This window comes from Protomyctophum parallelum, assembly GCF_964188405.1.
Source record: "Protomyctophum parallelum genome assembly, chromosome: 14".
NCBI classification, from domain to species: Eukaryota; Metazoa; Chordata; class Actinopteri; order Myctophiformes; family Myctophidae; genus Protomyctophum; species Protomyctophum parallelum.
Genome location: NC_139709.1, coordinates 31,815,764 through 31,839,505, shown reverse-complemented (window position 1 = coordinate 31,839,505; position 23,742 = coordinate 31,815,764). Strand labels below are relative to the sequence as shown.

At 41.8% G+C, this 23,742-nt stretch overlaps 1 protein-coding gene across 1 annotated transcript; it reads right to left on the bottom strand.

Moving 5' to 3' along the window:
• Window positions 1-634: 634 nt before the first annotated feature.
• Window positions 635-23,588, bottom strand: atg9b (autophagy related 9B). The gene is made up of 15 exons (XM_083782401.1): window positions 23,265-23,588; window positions 22,914-23,049; window positions 22,294-22,337; window positions 21,543-21,607; window positions 18,697-18,867; window positions 15,033-15,174; window positions 13,725-14,473; window positions 12,788-12,941; window positions 10,226-10,405; window positions 9,833-10,078; window positions 6,997-7,244; window positions 5,271-5,364; window positions 4,872-4,956; window positions 3,228-3,401; window positions 635-3,016 (listed from the first exon to the last, which is right to left on the bottom strand). Exons 2-14 carry the CDS (start codon window positions 23,020-23,022, stop codon window positions 3,247-3,249), a joined length of 2,442 nt encoding a protein of 813 aa, XP_083638527.1. The 5' UTR covers window positions 23,023-23,049; window positions 23,265-23,588; the 3' UTR covers window positions 635-3,016; window positions 3,228-3,246.
• Between the last annotated feature and the right edge of the window lie 154 nt (window positions 23,589-23,742).

Sequence of the window (23,742 nt, the reverse complement as noted above, 5' to 3'; positions counted from 1 at the left end):
GCCCTGAAACAATATATATTCAAAGATTTGCGCCACGTGTTCATGATTTTTCAAAAAATAGAAGATCTACAAGCTCGTAGCGTGGCACTCGGTTCCGCGCTATGAGCTTGCAGAGCTGCTATTTTTCAATAGCTAAAGTATAACATAATGATTAAAAGACCAAAAGGGGTTCCTTAAAGCTAAAAAGAAATTCCCAAGACTGAAAAAGATTTTTTACAAATCTGCACCAATCTCATTAAATGACCCCTATGAAATCCTCAGGACTGAAATCAGAACTTTAAGCCATGGGTTCCCGTCCTGGATGGGTTAAATGTGTAGATCACATTCAGTACAACAGGAGGGGCCGTGTCATCATCACTGACAGCAATATCACCAGAAAGCATTTCATTTCAGGTTTGTTTCACGAAACACTGCACCTGCAATGTTCCATTTTCTGATTACATGTCAGACATTCTGAAGTCATTTTTTTCTTTTTGCTTCTTCTCTAAAGCACGGGACAGTTTTAAGCGTTTTTCTTTTGCTAAACATTCCTTATTTGTGACAGATCCATATTTGAAATGTACCAGTATTTCACTTTCTTTATATATATATATATATATATATATATATATATATATATATATATATATATATATATATATAATAGATTAAATAAGTGGGGCACAAAAATAAATAAACCTAAACAACGATGCAGAGTGTGTAAAAACAAATGCATACATTTTTACCACCATCCTCTCTCTCATTTAGAAAGCAAAAAAAAACACTGAGAAGTTTTGCTATTTAAATCTTCAAACGAAAATGTCCAATCGCTGCAGATGCAACAATACATGCTTTAGAATCAGCCCTTGCAAGAAGTTCCATTTCTTTTATGTGCGCATTTTGGGAAAAGGGACACAATTTCTATAGCAGCACAAAAAACAATGTACATAACACATGCCAGTGCCAAGAAATTCCACCGTGCTTTGTTCTTGTAAAACTGTCCTTGACAGCGATTTTTAAAACGAAAAAACTACTAGATGCGTTTATCAGGACAATGATTTTATCGGGACAATGATTTTATCGGGATGCATCTGTAAGATGAAGAATGGAACCCATTTAAACCTGGCATTCAAATCCTAATGCATATCAATGCATAGTTACAGGTGTAATTGTGAGCCATGGTTGCTATAGGCTCCAAGAACATAAATATGAAGGAAACTTTACTAGGTGCTATATTAATACTGAAGAAACTCTGTACTTAGGCCCACAAAACGGAAACTGAGCAGCTTTCAAAGCATTCATTTGGATGTCCAGTTTAAAAACATATTTCATCAAGCCCAATTGGGCTTTTGTCATGGGTTTGCATGGCTGTGTCTCATTTGGAAGGATACGTCCTACAGTATATTCACCATGGTAGCTTATTAGGAATGTTCCTCATTAAGCATCTGCTGGGGAAAGTGGAGACAGGCACTGCAATATTCAAGTGTCCAAAGCTAAATTCTATGCAGGGCAATTTAATCTACCAAGCCTCTTGAACGGTGTGTACTCGCACCAAACAAGGCTGAAGGCTCTCAAACTATTCAAAATAAAGCATTTTGCCCATTTCCTGTCAGCCTACTGTCCCTAAAATAAAGGCGAAAGCCACAAAAAGAAGCTGATGGGTCGAGTGCTTTTTCCACTACTACTGACGACCCTCATTAATGATCATCAACGGCTTATAACCGGCAAGATTAAAACGTACTGTACAATTTAAAATGGACGAATGGAGTAGAGGAAATTGCTGCAGGGACCATGTATACCGTAGTATACTGTATAGCCAAATAAGGGTAGACTTAGTCTGCTGCCATTCTGTGCGGTAGTGAAAAAATGAATTTCCTACATGCGGTGGAGAGGTTTGCATTACTTCATACTACTAGATCTGTGTGAGTAATAGTGCATAGTACACAATTGTCATCAATCCAGACGATTTTCGATTGATGCATAATTAAAATATCAATCCAGAGCTTAATTGTAATGCAAAACACAATGGAAATAAAAGTCCCATAAACAGTTGCAGCGTGTCGACTTTCTGAAATGCTCAAGGATCCTTATTTACTCGAGTCACATGTATAAGGCAACAGTAGTTTTAAAATAGGAACTTCACTTTAGGGAGAGAAAAAAAAAAAGTACCTTCCCCTTTTAATGTTTAACTAATTATTGTTAACACTTAGATATTAACATCTCTAGTTTCCTCACAATTTCAACACATTAGGAACTGGAAATTTGGATATATCCTAGTTCTGTTGTAATGAAGTCCTAAGCATTCTAAAAAATCCTAACTAGGAGCTTCCTTGCAAATGAGACAGAGCCTATGGTGTCTTAGAATTGACTCAAGTAATATGACTGCCACCCACTCCCCATCATCGCAGCACAGTTTGATCTTTGTCAAGCATCAGATCTGGTAATACAAACAAAAAGTGATTATTCAGAAGACGGCAAAATGTATTTACAAATGACATGGGCCAAGTACAAGGGGTGTTAAAAAAAAAACGTCAATTAAACGATCCTATGTAATGATTCTGAATATGGTTTGTCAGCTACAATGCAGCTCACATTCTTTGCGACAAACGGAAAGAAACCCATTCAGCGGGAAATCAGACATGGACTGTTAAAACTCCTGAATGCATATGGACGCAGAACAGAAGCTGTGATGATCCACACCGACTATCGTGCCCTTCCAACACAGATAAATATCATAATCACATAATATAGTCTTTCACTCACTCACCCGCACACAATCTTCATGAGCCATATATGAATGTTCGCTCATAACAAAAACGATGATCAAAGGGATGGAAGACATAATGGTTTCCCTGATGCCATATATTCCTCTTGATGTGACAGCGGGAGGCATGGAGGTGCAAAAGACAGTGGTTATTCGATGAGCTTCTCCCGCTACAGACGCTGATGGATGTCTTTAAAAGATCCAGTCTAAAACTCTCTCCACGCAGATCATCTAAGGCCACAATGTTCATTGACGAAAAGTAACGTGTAAACACTACAAAGAGAAGAGAGGAGAAGACCATTATGTTACCCGTGGTAGGACAACGGACCACATTTACACAGCAGCCATGTTGCTCTAATCTCACACCGTACACTCGGGTATGAAGTTAGAGCAACATGGCCAATACACATATCATCGGTTTGTTCCATTACAGAAAGGTCATGCCACGAATGTCATCTGGTTGAGAGTTTTAGAGAACACTTACCCTATGACGTTAAGGCACTTCAGCAGCTACTCCCAGTGCCCTGGAGTTTTGGAGTAGATCCACTGTTAAGTTCTTCTTCTCCTTCATCCTCCTCTTCCTCTACAGTCCAGCCACCCAGCGGGAGAGTTGTGGGCATAGAAGTGTTGGCTGCATGGCCACTGCGTGCCTGAGAACCTGATGGACATGATGACACAGATGAAATAATAAGAATACCTTCGTTTTTTTTGTTGGTTGTTTTTCTGTCTGTCTTTTTCGGCCCACTCTTTTCTTTTTGTTCTCCTGAAATGTTTCAACCCGAAGTGATATTGCCCTGTTTGTCCCTGTTTAAGTGTGGACTTGATGTCATATGAAAAAGGACTATACAGAGACATTGGAGTTGGAGCCACATGGAGGGGGGATGAGGGAGGGAAGAGGGGTGAAAAAAAAAAAACATCTTGGGAATTGCGTGTGTCATTATGTGAAAATGATATCTGTATTGTACTGCTCTTTCCAAATAAAACAATTATTATTAAAAAAAAGAAATAATAAGAATAAGAATTACAAAAAATTACATAGTTTCAGACAGTTATACCTTGTTTTATACATTTCATTGTTGGTTTCAATTTTCCATGGCACCTCATATTTGGTTGCATGTTCAGTTCATGTCATAGATTTTCTAGAAACAATTCATGTAAAAACCTTCATTAAAAGCAAAGTCAATGCAACTTTACTACCCCGGATTTGAACCTGGATTTCCTGCCCAAGTGCTGACATTTTTTACCATTGAGTCAATAGAACCTGCTCAGGGATATTTTGACCATCAGGTCAACATTCGTGTCAGATCCTTTGTCCAGGTGAGACATGACCTTTGACACTGTCTTGGAATGACCCACAGACCAGACTCAAACTGGCTTCTGTGATTCCCCCTAGTGAGTTTTAAAAGGATTGCCATGGGCTCACTTCCCAGACACTAGCCTGGCCCAGCCAGCGTGCTTTCTGGTCTAGAGGGGTGGTGGGTGTGTGCATAGAGCAAGCGCTGGAGAATTTTGGTTCACCTATCATTTTCTGTAAACATGCATTTCTTACACTTAATGTAGAGGACAAAGCCTGAGAAAGATGCATTATTAAATAAATGAATGCCCCATTGCATCGTACATAAGTCACGGTTTTGTAACCGCCAAAACCTGTATGTTGCTTTGTTGACTTGCTTTGTTGTTTTCGTATTTCTACAGTTGATGACATCAGGAATTTGTTCAGGTGTTTGAAATAGCTAAATAATATATTTGTATTGAGCTTTAGAACTACGATTAATATTTTGTGCAGAAGATGCAAAGAACATGATGATATTATTACAAGCTGTAACTTGCACATTTCCTGAACGCAACGAAAAACAGACTAAATTGTTTTCACAGAGATAGAAAGCAGAAAACAACCACTGAATGTATCTAGTACATAGTACAGGATATAGCTATAAAAAAAGCTATAAAAAATAAAATAAAATCGTAAAAAAATGTAAGCTCTTTCTTTATACATCTACAATGAATTATTTATATTACGCGTATGAGCTTCAAGCAGTACTACTTGTCAACTAGCTCGCCCAAAGAGCAGTGGTAATTCGTAGCAAAATAAGCTACAATTAATGTGATTTTCGCACAATCAACTTACTGGTGTTACTGTGTAGATCTCTCATTGGCACTGGGTTTTGCCATTGCCCTGAGGTTCTCTGGGGCTGGGAACTCTGCTGGTGGACCTGGGGACAAAAGAGGCTATAAGAGTACAGTGCTATAAGAGGCAGCGGTGGCCGAACGGTTTGCGGAGCGGTCTTGATACCGGAAGGTCGTCAGTTCGAATCCCCGGACCGGCACGTTAAAATTACCACAGATTAAGTGCCCTTGAGCAAGGCATTGAACCCCTACCATGAAATGTTCTATGAGCAGGGTGCGGCTGTAAACAAGCATCTCAAGCTTAGTCCACTTCCCTGGGTAAACAAAGAACTTTGCTTTGCTTTGCTTAGCATTTATTCTACCGCCAAACCTGACATTTTGTCCATGACTGGTAACTTACCTCATGCATGTAGATCGCATGGAGACTCATCTCTGCTGAGGCGAACTCGGAGACTAGTGCATTGCTCCGGGGATGAGACTCACTGTTGGTCATGCTGTGGATAAGAAATACAATTATTATACAGGTTGTATTAGGCTGCACTGATGTTTTATCAATGTTCCAACGCAGTGTGCTACTACAGATGATCACAATCGGGCAGAATCCATATTTAAACTTTTGTTTAGTGAATGGCCTACTTCATGAAGCAAGCGAGTGTCACATAAAAGTAATAGCCAAACTACAGTACAAAGTTGCGAGCTTGTAGATCTGCTATTTTCTAAACATTTTTGACAGTGAAAGTAGTGTCTGTGTGTTATGCGTTTTATAAATATTTAAAGTTAAACCATTAAAAGTAGTAAAAAATGACAGAATGATAACTAAATTGGATGCATTTGGAACACAGGTTATTTTTGTCCACCATTTCCTGAAAAGTAACAGTTTTGGACACATATATTGGGTACCCGTCATTGGTGGAACAAGTACTCAAATGTTTTAGTTAAGTAAAAGTATCAATACTGCAATATATAAATACTTTGTTACAAGTAAAAGTCCAGAATTAAAAAAATTTTTACTTGAGTAAAAGTACAAAATATTGGCATCAAATGCCAAATAAGACCACATTTTTTTCCAATGGAAATATCCTTAAAAAATGGTGTCGTGTAAATCGGGGACTTAACTAGACTATTTGACATTCAATGTTCTTTTTCCACAAATGAGTCTTGAAAAATAGGGGTTGTCTTATAATCAGAATACCAGCTCATACCAGCATACCAGCTATCAGTGGCCTTGTGGTTAGAGTGTCCGCCCTGAGACTGGGAGGTCGGGGTTCAATCCCCGGCCGGGTCATACCAAAGACTCAAAAAATGGGACCCAGTGCCTCCCTGCTTGACACTCAGCATCAAGGGTTGGATTTGAGGGTAAGTCCCTGCGACATAGTAGCGTAATCACGCTGCCTCACGCTACAGAAACAGGAGGCTAAATACAACAAGTCACCTGTCCTACTTTTTAGTAGCAGGGCAATATACACAATCTACACGATCTGAACCGATACAATAAATATATAGGCATGAACATAGGCTAGTACATATCCAAACATGTGCAGATGTTGGACTGTACATCAAAGATGATCCTTTTGAAACTTCTCATGGGAACTTTCAAAGCCAATTTTAGTCTGTACTGTACTGTAGATCATTCCACGACCAAGGGCCAAAGAAGGCCAGACATTTTTCTTTTACCCCCCTCTCGGATTTGAATGCTGGTACTACACAGCCAAGCATTTGACCTGAGGTTTAGGCCGTTTTTACTACTTACTATTACTACTACTACTTATAATCAGAGTGGTCCTATATTCGTTCCTTTCCACCACCAGGGTAGTCTGGAACTAACCTATGCTTTTTATGGCATAGGCAGCTCCCGGCAGGATCCGCCGGGAGAAACTATGCGCAGCTGCGCGACATGAGACTAATTACTTAGAGCGACAGAGAGAGAGAGGAGCGTGTGTGTGTACATGTGTGCATGTGTATGTCAATTTTACAAAGGTGCAGACGATCAGAAATCAGCAGAGAGTGAGCAATGTTTGCGCTACTCTATGCCGAATTGAAGTGGACTCAGACCCAGACTTCTTTTTCCTCCCTAGAAATAAAAACGTCTGGGTTTCCGAGGCTACCACCAGGGTGGTACCACCTACCTGTCCATGACGGTGCGGTCGCTGCGGTACATGGAGTGGGAGGAGAAGGGCAGGAGGCTGTGCGAGCGGCTGCGGCTGCCGCCGTGGGGGAGCTGGGAGGACGACGACAGGGACACCAGGACGCTGGCGGCCGCCGACGCCGCCGTGTTCTGCGGGAGGAAGCTGCAGCGCCGCCCGTCGCGGCCGCCCGGCAGTCCGCTGGCGGTCAGGACGGGGTGGCCCAGGACGCTGGCCAGGAGGTTGTCGGGCTGCGCCGTGTGACACACAACACGTGATGTTAGGATTTATATACGGTGGTTACATGAGCAAAATAAAAAAGAAATGTTGTATGTGAATCAGATGTTTTGTTTATGTTGTAGATTTGTCATTTAAAAAAATATGAAAAAGTAATACACACACACGTTGTTTTCCCTTAAAACAACATGTTCCTTCCACGCGCTACGTCCAACCAGGGAAACTCCCCCCTGTCAGGTGTAAAGGAGCAACTTGGACACTCAGGCATGAAGGAAGCATGAGTTCAAGTCTGTTGCTCTCCCCTTGTCCCCCATATATGGGGACTAGGTTGGTGGAGGGTGTGTAGAGCCCAGGATCACATTAGATGATTGACACAGGGGTGAAAAATGGGTTACAAAATCGTGGGATAAAAAATATATAAAAAAAGAAACAACAGTGTGTGTGTGTGTGTGTTAAAGCAAAGTTTCACCTTTAATTCATTGATCTGAAATTCTCAATTTCAGTACTGAAAAATAATCTTGTTTTTGTTCACAGTGAACACGGATAGCCTGACATTAATTAAAGCTATGACTGTCTACAGTTTGTGACTGCTATATTCAAATCTAATGTCAGGAATACATGCACAGTATTCTAGGGTCGGGGATACATTGCTGATCGTTACTGTTGGGAGGAAACCACCTAAATCATTTGTCCCCCTCTTAAATCACTCCGATTGAACACTCTTTACATCTGTGTGTTGGTTAAACATATTGAAAAGTAGTAAAAAGTGCTTCGGGAAAAAAAACCCTCTTGGACCCTCAAACTCTCCCCCTCTCATTCAAGAAATTGATAATATATAAAGTCACAACGCCAACTTTGATGAGGCAGTATTGCTTGGTCTTAAATACTAGCCCTTACCCGTTGTGAGATATGGGGGGGCACCGGGGGTACTGCGTCCGGTGCGTTTTTAATTCACTAATAAATTCATTAATAATCATTAATGTGTCAAATCAAAAAGTGGGAGCGATTGGTGCAGGCAATGAGGAGCTACGGCTCTGACACTACGGCTCTGACACACAGACAGACAGACAGACATTGTTAGAATTATAGTATGATGATGATGATGATGAAGGTTTTCTTCATTTCCTGAAAAATGTATATATTTTAACCCATTTTGGGCGGGAACCCCTTTTGGTGTTAGCATTATGTAATGCTTTAGCTATTGAAAAATAGCAGATCTACAAGCTCGTAGCGCGCCACCGAGTGGCGCGCTACGAGCTTGTAGGTCTGCTATGATTGCTATGACTTGTAGGTCTGCTAGGTTTTAGAATCTGATCTCAGGTCAGAATGGGTTAAATATTTAAGGTTTTCTTCATTTCCTGAAAAAATTATATTATTTATTTCCTGAAAAATTAACATTTTGGAGTTAGGTGGTTTCTTTTCCCGACACGACAGCAGAGATATATATTCTAGTGTCAGGGTCAGGGATACACACCCCAGAGCCGGACTCGTTGGACAGCAGAGATATATATTCTAGTGTCAGGGATACACAGTTACACACCCCAGAGCCGGACTCGTTGGACAGCAGAGATATATATTCTAGTGTCAGGGTCAGGGATACACAGATACACACCCCAGAGCCGGACTCATTGGACAGCAGAGATATATATTCTAATGTCAGGGATACACAGTTACACACCCCAGAGCCGGACTCATTGTACAGCAGAGATATATATTCTAGTGTCAGGGATACACAGATACACACCCCAGAGCCGGACTCATTGGACAGCAGAGATATATATTCTAGTGTCAGGGATACACAGTTACACACCCCAGAGCCGGACTCATTGTACAGCAGAGATATATATTCTAGTGTCAGGGATACACAGTTACACACCCCAGAGCCGGACTCGTTGTACAGCAGAGATATATATTCTAGTGTCAGGGATACACAGTTACACACCCCAGAGCCGGACTCGTTGGACAGCAGAGATATATATTCTAGTGTCAGGGATACACAGATACACACCCCAGAGCCGGACTCGTTGTACAGCAGAGATATATATTCTAGTGTCAGGGATACACAGTTACACACCCCAGAGCCGGACTCATTGTACAGCAGAGATATATATTCTAGTGTCAGGGATACACAGTTACACACCCCAGAGCCGGACTCGTTGGACAGCAGAGATATATATTCTAGTGTCAGGGATACACAGATACACACCCCAGAGCCGGACTCGTTGTACAGCAGAGATATATATTCTAGTGTCAGGGATACACAGATACACACCCCAGAGCCGGACTCGTTGGACAGCAGAGATATATATTCTAGTGTCAGGGATACACAGATACACACCCCAGAGCCGGACTCATTGTACAGCAGAGATATATATTCTAGTGTCAGGGATACACAGATACACACCCCAGAGCCGGACTCGTTGGACAGCAGAGATATATATTCTAGTGTCAGGGATACACAGATACACACCCCAGAGCCGGACTCGTTGTACAGCAGAGATATATATTCTAGTGTCAGGGATACACAGATACACACCCCAGAGCCGGACTCGTTGGACAGCAGAGATATATATTCTAGTGTCAGGGATACACAGATACACACCCCAGAGCCGGACTCGTTGGACAGCAGCGAGGTGCAGAGTGGAGCCTCAGAGAGCAGCAGCTGGGTGGAGGGTCCCGTCTGAGCGTCCTGGTGCACCTTCTCCTTCAGGTGACCGATGAACACGGAGCTCTCCTGAGGAGGCTGCCAGCGCGGGTTCTTGATGGTGAAATGCATCAGGGACAACTCCGTCTTTCCGTTCTCAGCCTGCTGGTAAACGGACGCTTCCGTCTGGCCCTCTGACATCCACTGCAAATTAGAGATCAGACATGATCGGACACGGACGTGCTCCGTCAACAAAACATCAAAGCTGACTATGCAAAAAAAAAGGTTCAGTAGAAAACAGTAAAACATTAAAGCTTCAGAAAACACTGAAATAAAAACAATGGCCCTTACCATTGGGTTCCCATGGCGTCTGATGTCCATCTGCGCGAAGGAGCAGATGTCCCCGACTCCGACGACCTCCACGGTGAAGTTCCTGAAGAAGTCGATAATCTCCAGGGATTTGTTCCTCAGGAGGAAGATGAGGATGAAGGGTGTGACGATGGGACTGAGCAGCTCTTCCAAAATAAATACCTGATTTGGAGAGAGAGAAGAGTTGCAATTTAGCATAAGGCAAAACTACTGCACTGGAAAACAACAACCACCACCTATAGGAAGTAGCAATTATGCAATAGTGATGCATTTCAAAGAAGATTATGAAGAAAGGCGTTTCAACATCAGCATTCTTCAGTGGTGAGTTGATGTGGCTCTCCTCGGCTTCCTATTTTCTTTACTTAATCTGTACAGTATGTGCCTCCATAGCTTCACTTAACCCATTTTGACCAGAGATCAGATTCTAAAAATGTCTTCTACATCCTGACAGTTTTCTTCGATTTTTGAGTGGTGCAACCACTCCAAGGAACAGCAATGTCCGTGTCCGCCTATGTATGTGACGTTAATGAGCACGAGTATGACTATTAGTACCAGTAGGGGCGCTGTTGTGCCAGAAACAGAGAGAGAGGTAGTGCTGTACTGTTGCCTGTCAATGAGAGAGAGAGAGAGAGAAGAGGGGGGAGAGAGAGGGGAGTTGCACCACTCAGTTCACACTGTGACCTACTAGCTCGTGGCGCACTATGAATTTGTAGATCTGCTATTTTTCAATAGCTAAAGCATAACATAATGCTAACACCAAAAGGGGTTACCGCCCAAGATGTGTTAATCATTACAATACAGCTCAAACAACTGCACTGGCTTCCTGTCAAGTTCCGTATCAACTATAAACTCCTCCTTCTCACCTACAAAATGTAAAAATGCCCTGGCTCCACAGTACCTCTCAGGCATCCTCCATAAACCTCCCGTGACACGGAACCTGCGGTCCACAAACTTGGACCTCCTCTCTGTCCCCAAGGCAGTCAAGCGAACCTTCGGGGACAAAGCGTTCAGTGTGGCAGCCCCCCCCCACCCTGTTGAACTCTCTTCCAATAGAGATTTGCCATGCTCCAACACTGGACTCTTTTAAGGCTGCCTTGAAAAGACACTTATTCTCGCAGGCTTATGGCATATAGTTGTTGATTGTTGTTGGTAGTACATTTTGTTCATGAAAGGCGCTATATAAATTCAAAATATGTGTATGTACTGTACCATGTATTTATACACAAATCATCTGACATAGGAGCTAATGTAAAAATGGTACTTTGATTGTTCATTACATTACATCATCTTTATATATAGATACAAAGAGAGAGAGAGATAGAGCAGCAAAGTGCCTCCGGTCAGGTTCAGCTGGGAGTAGCACCACAGCCTTATCCACGTGGTATGCCCTCGCACTCAGAAAGCCACGTGAACTGAAAACATACAGTAATGATACCACTAAATCTTTCTGATTGTAGTGTAGTAGGACTCGTCTTCGTCATAGCATTGACAATGTGCTGTGTGAAATGGCTAGGGGTGCAACAGTAAATTCAACTTTTGTTTTGTAATCGATTTTAAGAATATTCTCTTTTTTCAGTTCTAAAGTAGCAAAAATAACAGTATTAAATAGTGCGTAAGTAGTTAATCAGGCTAATCGATTTAGTCGATTATTATATTAATAAGAAAAATCACACCCCGTGTGAAGTGAGGGGCGCTCTCATCATGACATAGAAATAGACACTATGCCAATTTGCTCAGACACTATGACCTAAAATTCTCCAGTCAATGGGAATTTAATGTTTGTTTGTGGACGGTAACTAGCACCCCTCAAAAACAATAACCGCTTGTTTCATGTAATTTGCAAAAAAATAAAAATAAATTAAATTAAAACCATGCTTCAAGAATATTCCATTAATAAATGAGAAATCAGCAGAATGGGTCACGGTGGCACAGTTGGTAGTGCTGTCGCCTCACAGCTAGAAGGTCCTGGGTTCGATTCCCGCTCGGGGCGCTGGCGGCGTGTTTCCTCCTCCGCGTCATCAGTGCCCATACCCGAAGGCGGGGTTGGCGAAATGGCCTTTCTGTGTGGAGTTTGCATGTTCTCCCCGTGTCCCCTAGGGTAGGTACCCTCACAAAAACATGCAGTAATCCTGGTCTCTAAACTGCCTCCCCCTGGCCAGCCGGGGTGCCTGATGGAGGGGAAAGGAACTGGTTGGAATAACGTGTTCCTTCCACGCGCTACGTCCAACCAGGGAAACTCCCCCCTGTCAGGTGTAAAGGAGCAACTTGGACACTCAAGCATGAAGGAAGCATGAGTTAAGTCCGTTGCTCTCCCCAGGTTGGCGGAGGGTGTGTAGAGCCCAGGATCACATTAGATGATTGACACAGGGGTGAAAAATGGGTTACAAAATCGTGGGATAAAAAATATATTAAAAAAAAAAGAAATCAGCAGAATAACAACACACAGTATAGTTGCACCCTTAGAAATTGCTCCTCAGTGACGGCAAACGACAAAAACAGAAAACCCAATCTGTGTTTTTAGGCTCAGGGTCATGACTTCCTCACCGCTTTGTACTGGAACAGCTGTGCCACCTCATCGCGGGTCTCGCTCTTGTTAGCGTTGCCCCTCCAGTGGTCGGGCATGTAGTGGATGTGTGCCAACACACACTGCAACAGCTGCTCTGGACACCACACCATATGCTCATCTGGGATGAAGGACCTGGTGTGTTGGTAGGAAAACTCACACATGTCATTTAATTTCTTTTTTCCAAACCATTTATTGAATATGTGAATCATTGAGGAGTGAATGGATATGCATACTGATTACATAATATAACTTCCATATAAAGATGTACGTCTGACGAAGGAAACACTTCATTTAAATTTGTAATGTATTTTATAGTTTTTAATTTTACTTTTTTTGTTCTATGCACCAGTCCACAAAAAAAAAAAAAGAAAACTTTCAGGTGTGGAAAAGTATATAAGTTACTATAATATGTGAACTGGGAATGCCTAGCAGTGACTAGTAGTTTGATATGCTTGGTGTAAATCTCATTTGATGAGAACAGACAGTGTGCAAATAAAAATGTCACTTGCTTCTAAATAGTTGGCATTTAACCCATTCTGAACGGGAACCCCTTTTGGTGTTTTAAGCATTATGTTATACTTTAGCTATTGAAAAATAGCAGGTCTACAAGCTCATAGCGTGGCACTGAGTGCTACAAGCTTGTAGGTCTGCTATTTTTGAAAATGTGGCACAAATCTTTGAATATATATTCTTTCAGAGCGAACTTTTTTGTTGTTGTTTTTAACTAAAACCTTTGCTTCTGGGGGGGTCCCCGGAACTACATATTTTGAGATGGGGGTCGGCGGCCAAATTTCAGATCATTCTGGGAATCTGGGGCCTGACATGAGCACCACTAACATAGAAACATGGGTTGTCCGGAAAACTGTCATGTTTTAGAAGACATTCGTAGAATCGTTCTCAGGTCGAATCCCTCACCTGGCGATTGTGATGGTAACTCCCAGCACGGTGATAGCGGTCAGGATGTGCTGCACCGTCAGAACGTCCTCGTCGTAGACCGTTAGGGCGATGAGCACGGCCAGCACCGAACCGGAGAAGAAGGCAAAGTTCTTGGCCAGCACGGTGAGCAGCGGCGACGTGAAGGAGTTCATGTACTTGGAGGTGGGCTTGTAGCCGCGGCCCAGGCGCCCGTGCAGCTCGTGGTCCAGCTCGTTGAAGTGGCGCAGGTAGAAGCGGCCGTACAGCGACCAGCGGCGCGCGCCCAGGCTCCCGGGCTCCCGTCGGATCACCTCCGTGTAGCTGAAGAAGGCGTAGAGCACCTGCCACACCAGGATGAACGGGCACAGCAGCAGGTTGGCCAAGCCCATCAGCAGGATGATGCGGCTCAGCTGCTGGGCCAGCTCCAGGCGGTTTCCGGCACGCTTGTACTTGGGGTGCAGGTTCCACTTGTTCTGGAACAGCGAGCCGGGCCCCCAGAAGAGGATGAGCTCAAAGTTGTACTTCAGGCCCTGGGTGAGGAAGACCACGTTGCCCAGCAGGGGGAGCTGCAGCTGCACCGGTAGCAGGGACTTGTTCACCATGGCCACCATGTAGTTCTTGAATCGGAGGATGCGGTGGTAGATGTCCAGCTCCGTCAGCTCCTTCTTGTGGATGCACATCTGCTGTTCTCGCTGCAGACTGATGAGGCGGTCCTGGACCTCTTGCCATGAGAAGTTGCACAGTTCGTCCTGGGAGATGAGAAGGACGCGAGAATGAAAGAAACAGCACTAAAAGCCTACACGGCACATTACAGCAACACAGAGGAACATGGACGTGCAGAGAGTGTTAGAGAGGCAGGGGCTGAAATCCCGTTAAGAGGGCACTTTTGTGCAAAAATAGCAGATCTACAAGCTCACAACGCATCGCATTGCGACGTGTTCAGAGCTTGTAGATCAGCTATTCTCGGGTCGCAACCCAGCACTCTTAAGCTAGTGGAGATGCGGTGTACGACATGGATTTCTAAACAAATTTGTTCAGCGCAAAATACTGTTCACGTTCACCATAGTAAAGGCTGCATTCGTGGTCTGGAAAGGGCAGTTGTTTTACAGATGGGTAAAAGGGCAGGGGCTGAAGCCACCTTTTGATGTCTATGTGTGCGCGTCCCTGCCGAGTGATGTTAATCTTCGTTGCCATCCAAAAGTAAACCGAAAATGATGAACTAATCTCAAACTTGATTTGGTTGTGTTGCGCAGTTTTGAAGTGGACTTTTGGCTTCAGAAAGCAAGGTGAATGCAATGCAGGCCTCACCATTCTGATCTTTAGTGCTTTGATGTAGAATTGGCGGATCTCCCAGTAGCTCAGGATGTTACAGAAAACTTTGATGAGACGATAGATCCAGAAGATTCCCGCCATGATGAGGAGGAATATGATCCAGCTACTGTCTTGGATCCTAAGAAGAAACGGAGGGTAGAGCATTGACCACCAACAGTGACCACCAACTTTTTGAACTTCCGTCCCGCTTTTACTCCAGACGTTTCAGAAAATCCTTCTTAATAAAATAGTTTTAAACCTAGAACCAAGCAAAACAACAGATTCTGAACATAAAACATATGATTCGGGTTAAAACAAAGGAAAGTGGAGAAAGCAAAAACAAAATAATTGTACAAGACTGTAGTGCTGCACGATTCCTGCTCAAATGTGAATCTCGATTTTCCTCCACAAAAATTTGAATTTAAACATTATAGTTTTTTCCATCAAATTATTTATTGCCTTTAGTCTGTAGTTGCTGAACATTACTACATTGAAAATGTAGCACCTGGAGCCAACTACTGTGGCATTATCATTAAATAGACAACATCAAAGTGCTTGACTTAAACCTCTCTTTTAAGTCTCTCTCTTGTAGCAAAAACATGAGAAGATTCTTGTACAAATTTAGAAATGAGATTGCATAGGTGTCCATTTTTTTCAGATGAATTGTGCAGCACTACAAGACTGTGTATAAAAACATTCATAAACCATTGCGTTTACCTTTCCAACGCTTCCAACCTAAAATTAGTTTAGCTTACTTACGTCTTAAATGTGACCTTTATTGTGTTAAGTGTTAATACTATTATTAATGATAATGTGTTAATATTGTCGATCCCTTGGAATCTAGTAGCAGAAACTCACAAGCCGGCGAGTTGCATCCCACTATTAAGCGACGGAGACATTCAAAGGGGCAGTAACCACTTCTATGGTAACAATGGGACATTGTGAAACATCGTCCCTTTCTTAAAAACATGTCACTTTCTGAAAAGAGATTCAGTCATTATAATGGGCAAGTGTTCAAGGCTACATGTGTAAAGTAAACCTTCCACATCTCACCGCATGAACAGATGCATGATGCAATATGAATTATAAACAGATGTAGGAGTCTTGCAAGCTCACAAAGTCCCTTGTAATGCATTCAACTGACACTATCCTCCTGTTTACAAGTTAAGACTCTCAACGTACTCCTTTCTACAAATGAGACACTCAGTATCCCATTTCAAAACAGTGAACACATGAAAGAGACATGGCTTTCTTAGTATTATATAATAGTTATAATTCCCCGTTATTATTTCTTACGGTATATTTCAGCATGGTTCCATTTAAATATATACAGTAGAAGGAGAAGAAGAGAGAAACCTCTCAACTGTAGCACAAGTTGTTCTCAAGTTAGGATGCCAAGTACCTCCTGCGTCACTCACTTTGTTGTAAACAAAATGTTCAGCCATGGTCATTTCTTACCAAACTAATGGTAGGCCTACTGGTGGGGGGAAAACAAACTGGTGCCAAGCTACATCATGGAAAAGGCTCTCAGGGAGTTAGTGGGAGGGGGGGGGGGGTTCTATGACTTGTGGTAAACTAGTGGTGGTGTCATGTGGTTGTCAGGCTGTTGGCCCAGCCTGTTGTCAGTGTCGGTAGCTACTTGGGCCATTTCGCCATGCGGGGCAGGGGGCTATCCGTTACATCTTCCCTGCTTCCTAGTGCCACCCTGAGCATAGTGCACAAATAACCTGCTCCAAAGGAGACATCCACTACAGGAAGTGTTGCAATTCATCAGCATCACAGGGCATTCCTTGGTGTAAACAGCAATGCCAGCTTGTGGCTCAATCTGGGCGCTTTACCGAATTAGCGAAATCAATGAGCATTAGAACCATTGCATCAAGTGACAGTTTTAAAGCCACAAATGTGACACAGGCCAATTCTCAAAGAGAGAAATATAATGCTATAATATACTTGGCTCTGTAAGTAAACCATAGGCTCTTCACAGTTAGCAAGACTAAAATAGCCGAGTCAGGCTCAGGTTTCACAGGAACCAGCCTCACAAGCACTCAAAAGCGTTTTGAATCAAATGCCATTTCAATGTTGTTGTTTGTTTACAAACCGACCACAACTGTTCACAATCTCACATCAAAGTCGTTTAATGCGTGTGCTCTTGCTACTGCACAAAACGTGAAAATGTTAATACGGACCAACATCAAATATGATTTTACTGTGCAGAGTCTGCAGACTTATTCAAAACGACTGTTTAATAGCATTAGCCTGACATTTTAAATAAAAGTAATTTGTGTTCATCAGGATCTAGGTTATAGAAGAAACCTGGAGGCTATATTAAAGTAGGCCACCACCGCTCCATATTCCTTGTCTGTTGTCTGTGAACGGGAGTACATCTTCACGTTTCAAACTTTATTTTAATCTGATAAGAAACACTAGGTCACTCACTGGTCACAAATGTTTTAGGCTAGACCAAGACCAGTATAAAACCTATCACATTCTTTCAAGACAAAAACAACCACTGCCAGTCATGGTCAGAGAACACGTAAACTGAAATGTTTACAATACCCACAAGCTTTAAAAATGTACTGTAAGTGATGTTTAAACCATTCAGGACGGGAACCCCTTTTTAATTGTGCGTTATATATACTTTAGCTATTTCTATTTTTGAAAAATCGTGAAAATGTGTCTAAAATCTTTGAATATATATTATTTCTGAGAGAATGTTTTTAACTACAATCCTTGCTTCTGAAAGGTCCCAGGCTGGAACAACATATTTTCAGAAGGGGGACCGCGGCCAAATACACATAATTCCTGGGGGTCCTTGACGTAAAGAAGGTTGAACACCACTGACATAGGAACACTTTTAGGATTTAGAAGATTTTTTTTTTTTTTTTGAATCGGGTTAAAACAAATGTATTTTGTTCAAAAGTTAAAGCTTCATATTTTCAAAGTAGTCATTGCTATAGCTATAGTATTTGTTCAGTAACAGGGGGTCTCAACTCTCAATGTCTCTCCAGCACTTTAGTCTTTAGTAAACATAATTTTCAGGTGGGTCACCAATTTCATCTTTCTTTTTTTTCTCATTATTCGGATCTTAACGTTCTGTTTATTGGACATTTCTGGATTATTTTACATACTTATATGTATATACCGTAGAAGACATAAAATAGTCAAGTAAGAGTAAGAAAAAGGATAGTTTTAATATTTTATTTTTAATATAATATTTTGGTATCCTGATCTGAAATGTATTTTCTGTTTACTAAAGAGCTGGAGAGTCAGGAGACCCTGTTACTGAACAAACACTATAGAGCAGTGATTATTATGGAAATATATTTAACCTTTTTTAACCCATTCTGGACGGGAAGCCGTTTTGGTGTTTTAACTAAGCATTATTTAGCTATTGAAAAATAGCAGATCTACAAGCTCATAGCGCGCCACCGAGTGGCGCGCTACGAGCTTGTAGGTCTGCCATTATTTAAAAATCTTGAAAATGTGGCACAAATCTTTGAATATATATTATTTTAGAAGACTTTTTTTTTATTTCGACGTCAGGTCACTTAACTCTTAACACTTAACACTTAACACCTCTTTAGTATGACTGGGGGGAAAATCTGCACAATTGTACAACAATTACTGAGGACATACATGGGGTACATTACTACAGTATTACCTTTCAGTGCACTCCTGGCTGGGTAGTATGGCATCAGGCAGAGTAACCTTGTTCCTGTCCAATGGGTTCTGGCCAGGCGTGGTGTGGTTGACGGCCCGGTTGGCAAACAGGACATCATACTCCACACAGTTGAACAGGAATGTTGTAAATGTGACAACAAACAGGAACTGACTGTAAAAAGAGTATTAGAGCTGATATTATGAATGGTGCTGCTGCTAGCGCAAACCTTCAAACAGCAGCTAATGGTCCCAGGGTAGATCTCTCCAGGGGGAGCCTATTATCGTTCTGCACAATTGAGGAAGATGAACTCCGCAAAACTATATCCCAGATGACATCATCCTCCTGTTCATTAGATACAATTCCCACCACCTTTCTCAAAGAAGTCTTAGACAGTGTGATTGGAGATATCCTAAAAATTGTAAACAGCTCTCTACAATCAGGCGTCTTCCCAGACTCACTGAAGACTGCTGTAGTTAAGCCCCTTCTCAAGAAACACAATCTTGATCCCTCTGTTTTGGGTAACTATCGACCCATTTCAAATCTACCCTTTCTGGGCAAGGTTTTAGAAAAATGCATCTTTCATCAATTGGATGTGTTTCTACAGAACAATAATGTGCACAACAAATTCCAATCTGGCTTTAGGAAAGGTCACAGCACAGAAACAGCACTTGTAAAAGTAATGAATGATCTTAGGGTGTCTGCTGACAAGAAACATGTATCCGTTCTCTTACTTCTAGATCTAACGGCTGCATTTGACACGATTGATCACTCAATTTTAATACAGCGTCTGGAGCACTGGATAGGCCTGTCTGGTACGGCCCTGTCCTGGTTTTCCTCCTACCTATCAAACAGAAGTTACTTTGTCAATCTAGCCGAGTTTGACTCAGACAAACACGACATCAGTTCTGGTATTCCACAGGGCTCGATTCTTGGCCCTCTGCTTTTCTCCTTGTACATACTGCCATTGGGCGAACTCATTGCCAATCACGGAGTCAATTTTCATTTCTATGCTGATGATACCCAATTATATCTATCTGTGGCTCCAGATGATCCCTGTGCTTTAGACCCGCTGCTTACCTGTCTGTCTAGCATCAAATGTTGGATGAGTGAGAACTTTCTCAAGCTAAATGAGGACAAGACAGAAGTTCTCATAATCGGTTCTAGTGAGCAGAAAGAATCAATATTAAGCAGACTTGGCAACATGACTGTAGACAGTAACAGTACAGTAAAGAACCTGGGGGTTATTATTGATTCCGAATTGAATTTTAATTCACACATTAATCATGTTACCAAGATTGCCTTTTTTCACCTTAGAAATATTGCACGAATCAGAGCCTATGTGTCCTTGGACGATGCAAAAACGCTAATCCACGCCTTTGTTTTTTCTCGGCTTGATTACTGTAATGCACTTTTTTCAGGACTGCCTAAGAAAACAACTGACAGATTACAACTTGTCCAAAATGCAGCAGCCAGAGTTTTAACTAGAACTAAGATGAGAGAACATATTACTCCAGTTTTGGCATCACTGCACTGGCTTCCGGTTGTTTTTAGGATTGATTTTAAAATTATTTTACTTGTCTATAAAGCTCTCAATGGTCTCGCACCTTCCTACCTACATGACTGCCTGCCTAAATATGTCCCAAACCGCCCGCTAAGGTCTTCCACTGCTGGCCTGCTCGCTTTGCCTAAAAAAATGGCAACTAAAAAATACGGGGAAGCAGCTTTTTGCTTCTATGGGCCGTCGGCATGGAACAAGCTCCCACTGTACCTTCGTCAGGCAGCCTCTGTAGACATTTTTAAAGCTCAGCTCAAGACCCACTTCTACAACATTGCTTTTAAGTGATCTTATATTTTTTGTTATTCATGTCCTCACTGTATTGCATTACTGCTTGTTTTTTAATGTCGTTGCCTTGCTTTTCTTTTATTCTCCATTGTTCTGTAAAGCACTTTGAGCTGCATTTGATGTCATGAAAGGTGCTATACAAATAAAGTTGTATTATTATTATTATTATTATTATTATTATAAAGAGTGGATTTGGCTGTAAATATCATAATATTCTGGTTCAGATACTGAACTGTCAGAAATGAGATTAAAATCCCATGTGAGTTGACCCATTAGACTGGGACAAGTAATTGAGACATATAACATAATGGCTTGCAAGTCACCATCAGGTCCCACCAACTCAACCCTATATACTTTGGGTGACTGTGGTCCTTTAGGCCCTAAAGTTTAGGGGTCTATACTTACTTATACTTTTTCCCTCTACACCAAATCTCTTCCCCCCATAATTGAATATTCTACAGCTCTGACTCACATGATGAGACCATTTAATACACAACGTCACATCGTGCAGAGATAATAATACATGATTATGTAGATCCAAATGACAGTGTTTTTGTTTAACCTCATTTCTTTGAGGTTAGCAGACGACGTCTGACATTATACTGTCCGAGCCAGGCCAGGGAATAGGAAGAAGCTGGACCTTATTGCAGATACATTACGAGATTGCATGCAGTACTACAGCGGCCTGTTCTCGTCTGCTCAGCGCTGGCTGAGCTTGTTCATTTCTCAGGCCTAACTTATCCTCCGTAGTACGGCGGTGTCGGTTGGTAGAGTATAAATTAAGCTTCAGCCTGAGGCATGCAACGGTCAAAACAACATGAAACATTATCTGTAAAATGTAGCCAAGGCCGGAGTGATCTGTGATCAGGCATCCTTCTTAGAATTATATACATAATATAATCAAAACTGACTATATTAAATAAAAGCTATGTTCTTAAGAGTGTTTGAGGATGCTTTTCATTTCACATAAAAACCAAGGGAGTTGCTATTATTTAATACTTACATAAGTTCGAAGAACTCCGTCACCATCATACAGGCAAAGCCATTCTTTTGATGAAAATGGTAGATGTGGACAGTCAAGTTAAGGGAAATATACTGTATGACCATGAACACGAAGTAAACATCACTTCACTCAACTAATAGGCGGTGTGTCAATACAGGCAGCAAGCACCGACAATCTCCGAGCATGCACATTTTCCACAGGCCTCAGGTGTCTTGAGTGACTGGTTAGGAAAGCCACTTTTCTAGTGAGCCAAGTTCAGACGTCTTATCTCTAGGTCACTCAGAATTATCAAGGTTTAGGAGACCAGTAACCAATCAAAGCTACAGTAATATAACCACAGTGTAGTCAGAGATTAAAATAGGGTGCATTTTGCATCCCAAAACGCAGTTTATAGTCAAGGGACGCAATAAAACAAGGACCTCTGCACCCACGGGATGCACTACTGTACTGCATGTACAGTAAAAATAATACACACACTAGCTTTAGTTATAATAATCATTTCTTCTTGTTTTCTACATGAATATAACCACATTATAACCATATAAAATGAAATGAGAGTTAAATGCTGCAATTTGTAAAAATGACAAAATATGACTCTTAACGTCGCTGAAGTGGGACACATCAAATGTCCCGTGGACTAATCTAAAAGACCATCCCTGCATCCCGGGACTCATTACATTGAAAACCTATTTACATCACTGTGCAGTGTTTGCTAAGAACTATACGGTATACTTGGATTTGTGAAGGATATTCTTGTGAAGAAGTTATCCAGGTTCTTGATGTGGTGCCATGAGTCTGTAAGAGAACGGTCATCAAAGCACAGTGTAGCATTATGAAAAATGGATAATATCAACATAAGACTATATTTACAGATACGTGAAGAGTGCTCACCAAAACATTGTGGACACACCTCAATGTTCCCCCAAAATGTAAAAACATTCATAATTTGGAAAATGATCTGAAGTGATGTAGACCAAGGCCTACATGATTTGATCAGTCCTAAATTTACCCTTATTTTACATTCCCATGACTGGCTAAGCCACGTTTGGTAGCAATTTGAAGCCTTACATGTCAACACATGTTCAAATCATGTATACTTTGCAAATACTTCAGTCCATTTTCCAATTATTCTTTGGAGATTGACCATGGATGTGCGGTGCCCAGTGCCATAATGTTTATGTGCCCACTCTTCCAGACGATGAACCCATTTAACCCACGTACTGAACTGAACTGTGCAATGGACTATATGACAGAATTACTATGACATTGTGACACTGTACTGAATCCATGACAGCAGTTCCCTGTAAAGAGACTAAAAACAGCATGTGCACATTGTGCAGCATGTTTTGAGAACATTGTTGACATATTTACCTTTCAGACCTTCTGTTACATGGAGTAATAAATCTTCCTCCCCTGGTGGCGAGTCCTCCTCGTAATCCTCAATTCTCTGATACTCCTGGTACGCTTCTAAATTGGCCATTATGCTTCACATTCTCCCAGATAGTCCCTGATAAACAAGTGTTGGGAAATTGTGAAACTAATACACAAGTATTCCGCTACACAGCTGCACTCACACTCACCGAACTAAAGCTAACTGATATTGGCTAACTTGGTTGACAGCCAGCAGAATTATCTGGTAATTAGATGGACAGACTTGATGTGGCGTTTGGAGGCATTTTAAATCTACAAAGCATACAGACTACCGAGGTTAGGTAGCGTTACCTGCATGCAGCTGTCTATGCGCCTATAGTGTTGTTGTGGTGGCTGCCTGCTAGCCACAATGATTCAGCCACTCGTGGAGTCAACGATCGGGTCCTGCTACGATTTGTTTTGTTCCCGACTTGTCTTTTGGTCCATTCGGTGGGTCCTGAACCTCCTTGGCTTTGCTTCGGGACCTCCGGGTCCTCCGAATAGAGGTCGTTTTCTAGCTATACCTGTTGACCATTAACTGTCTTTACTGTTTATCGAGCTATCTCTCCCCGAGCAACCTTAAGTTGGCTTCCAAAAATAACCCCATCTGCGAGTGATCGAGTCTCTCTCTCCACTGTTTTGTCTTTCACAAACAAATGTCAACAAAACACCATTGGCGTCACTTCCCCTTTGCCTGGCGTCACCTCCGGTTATGGGTTGTAGTTTTATTTTTATTTTATTTATTTACAAACACATTTCCCTTTTTCCCCTTTATATATATATATATATA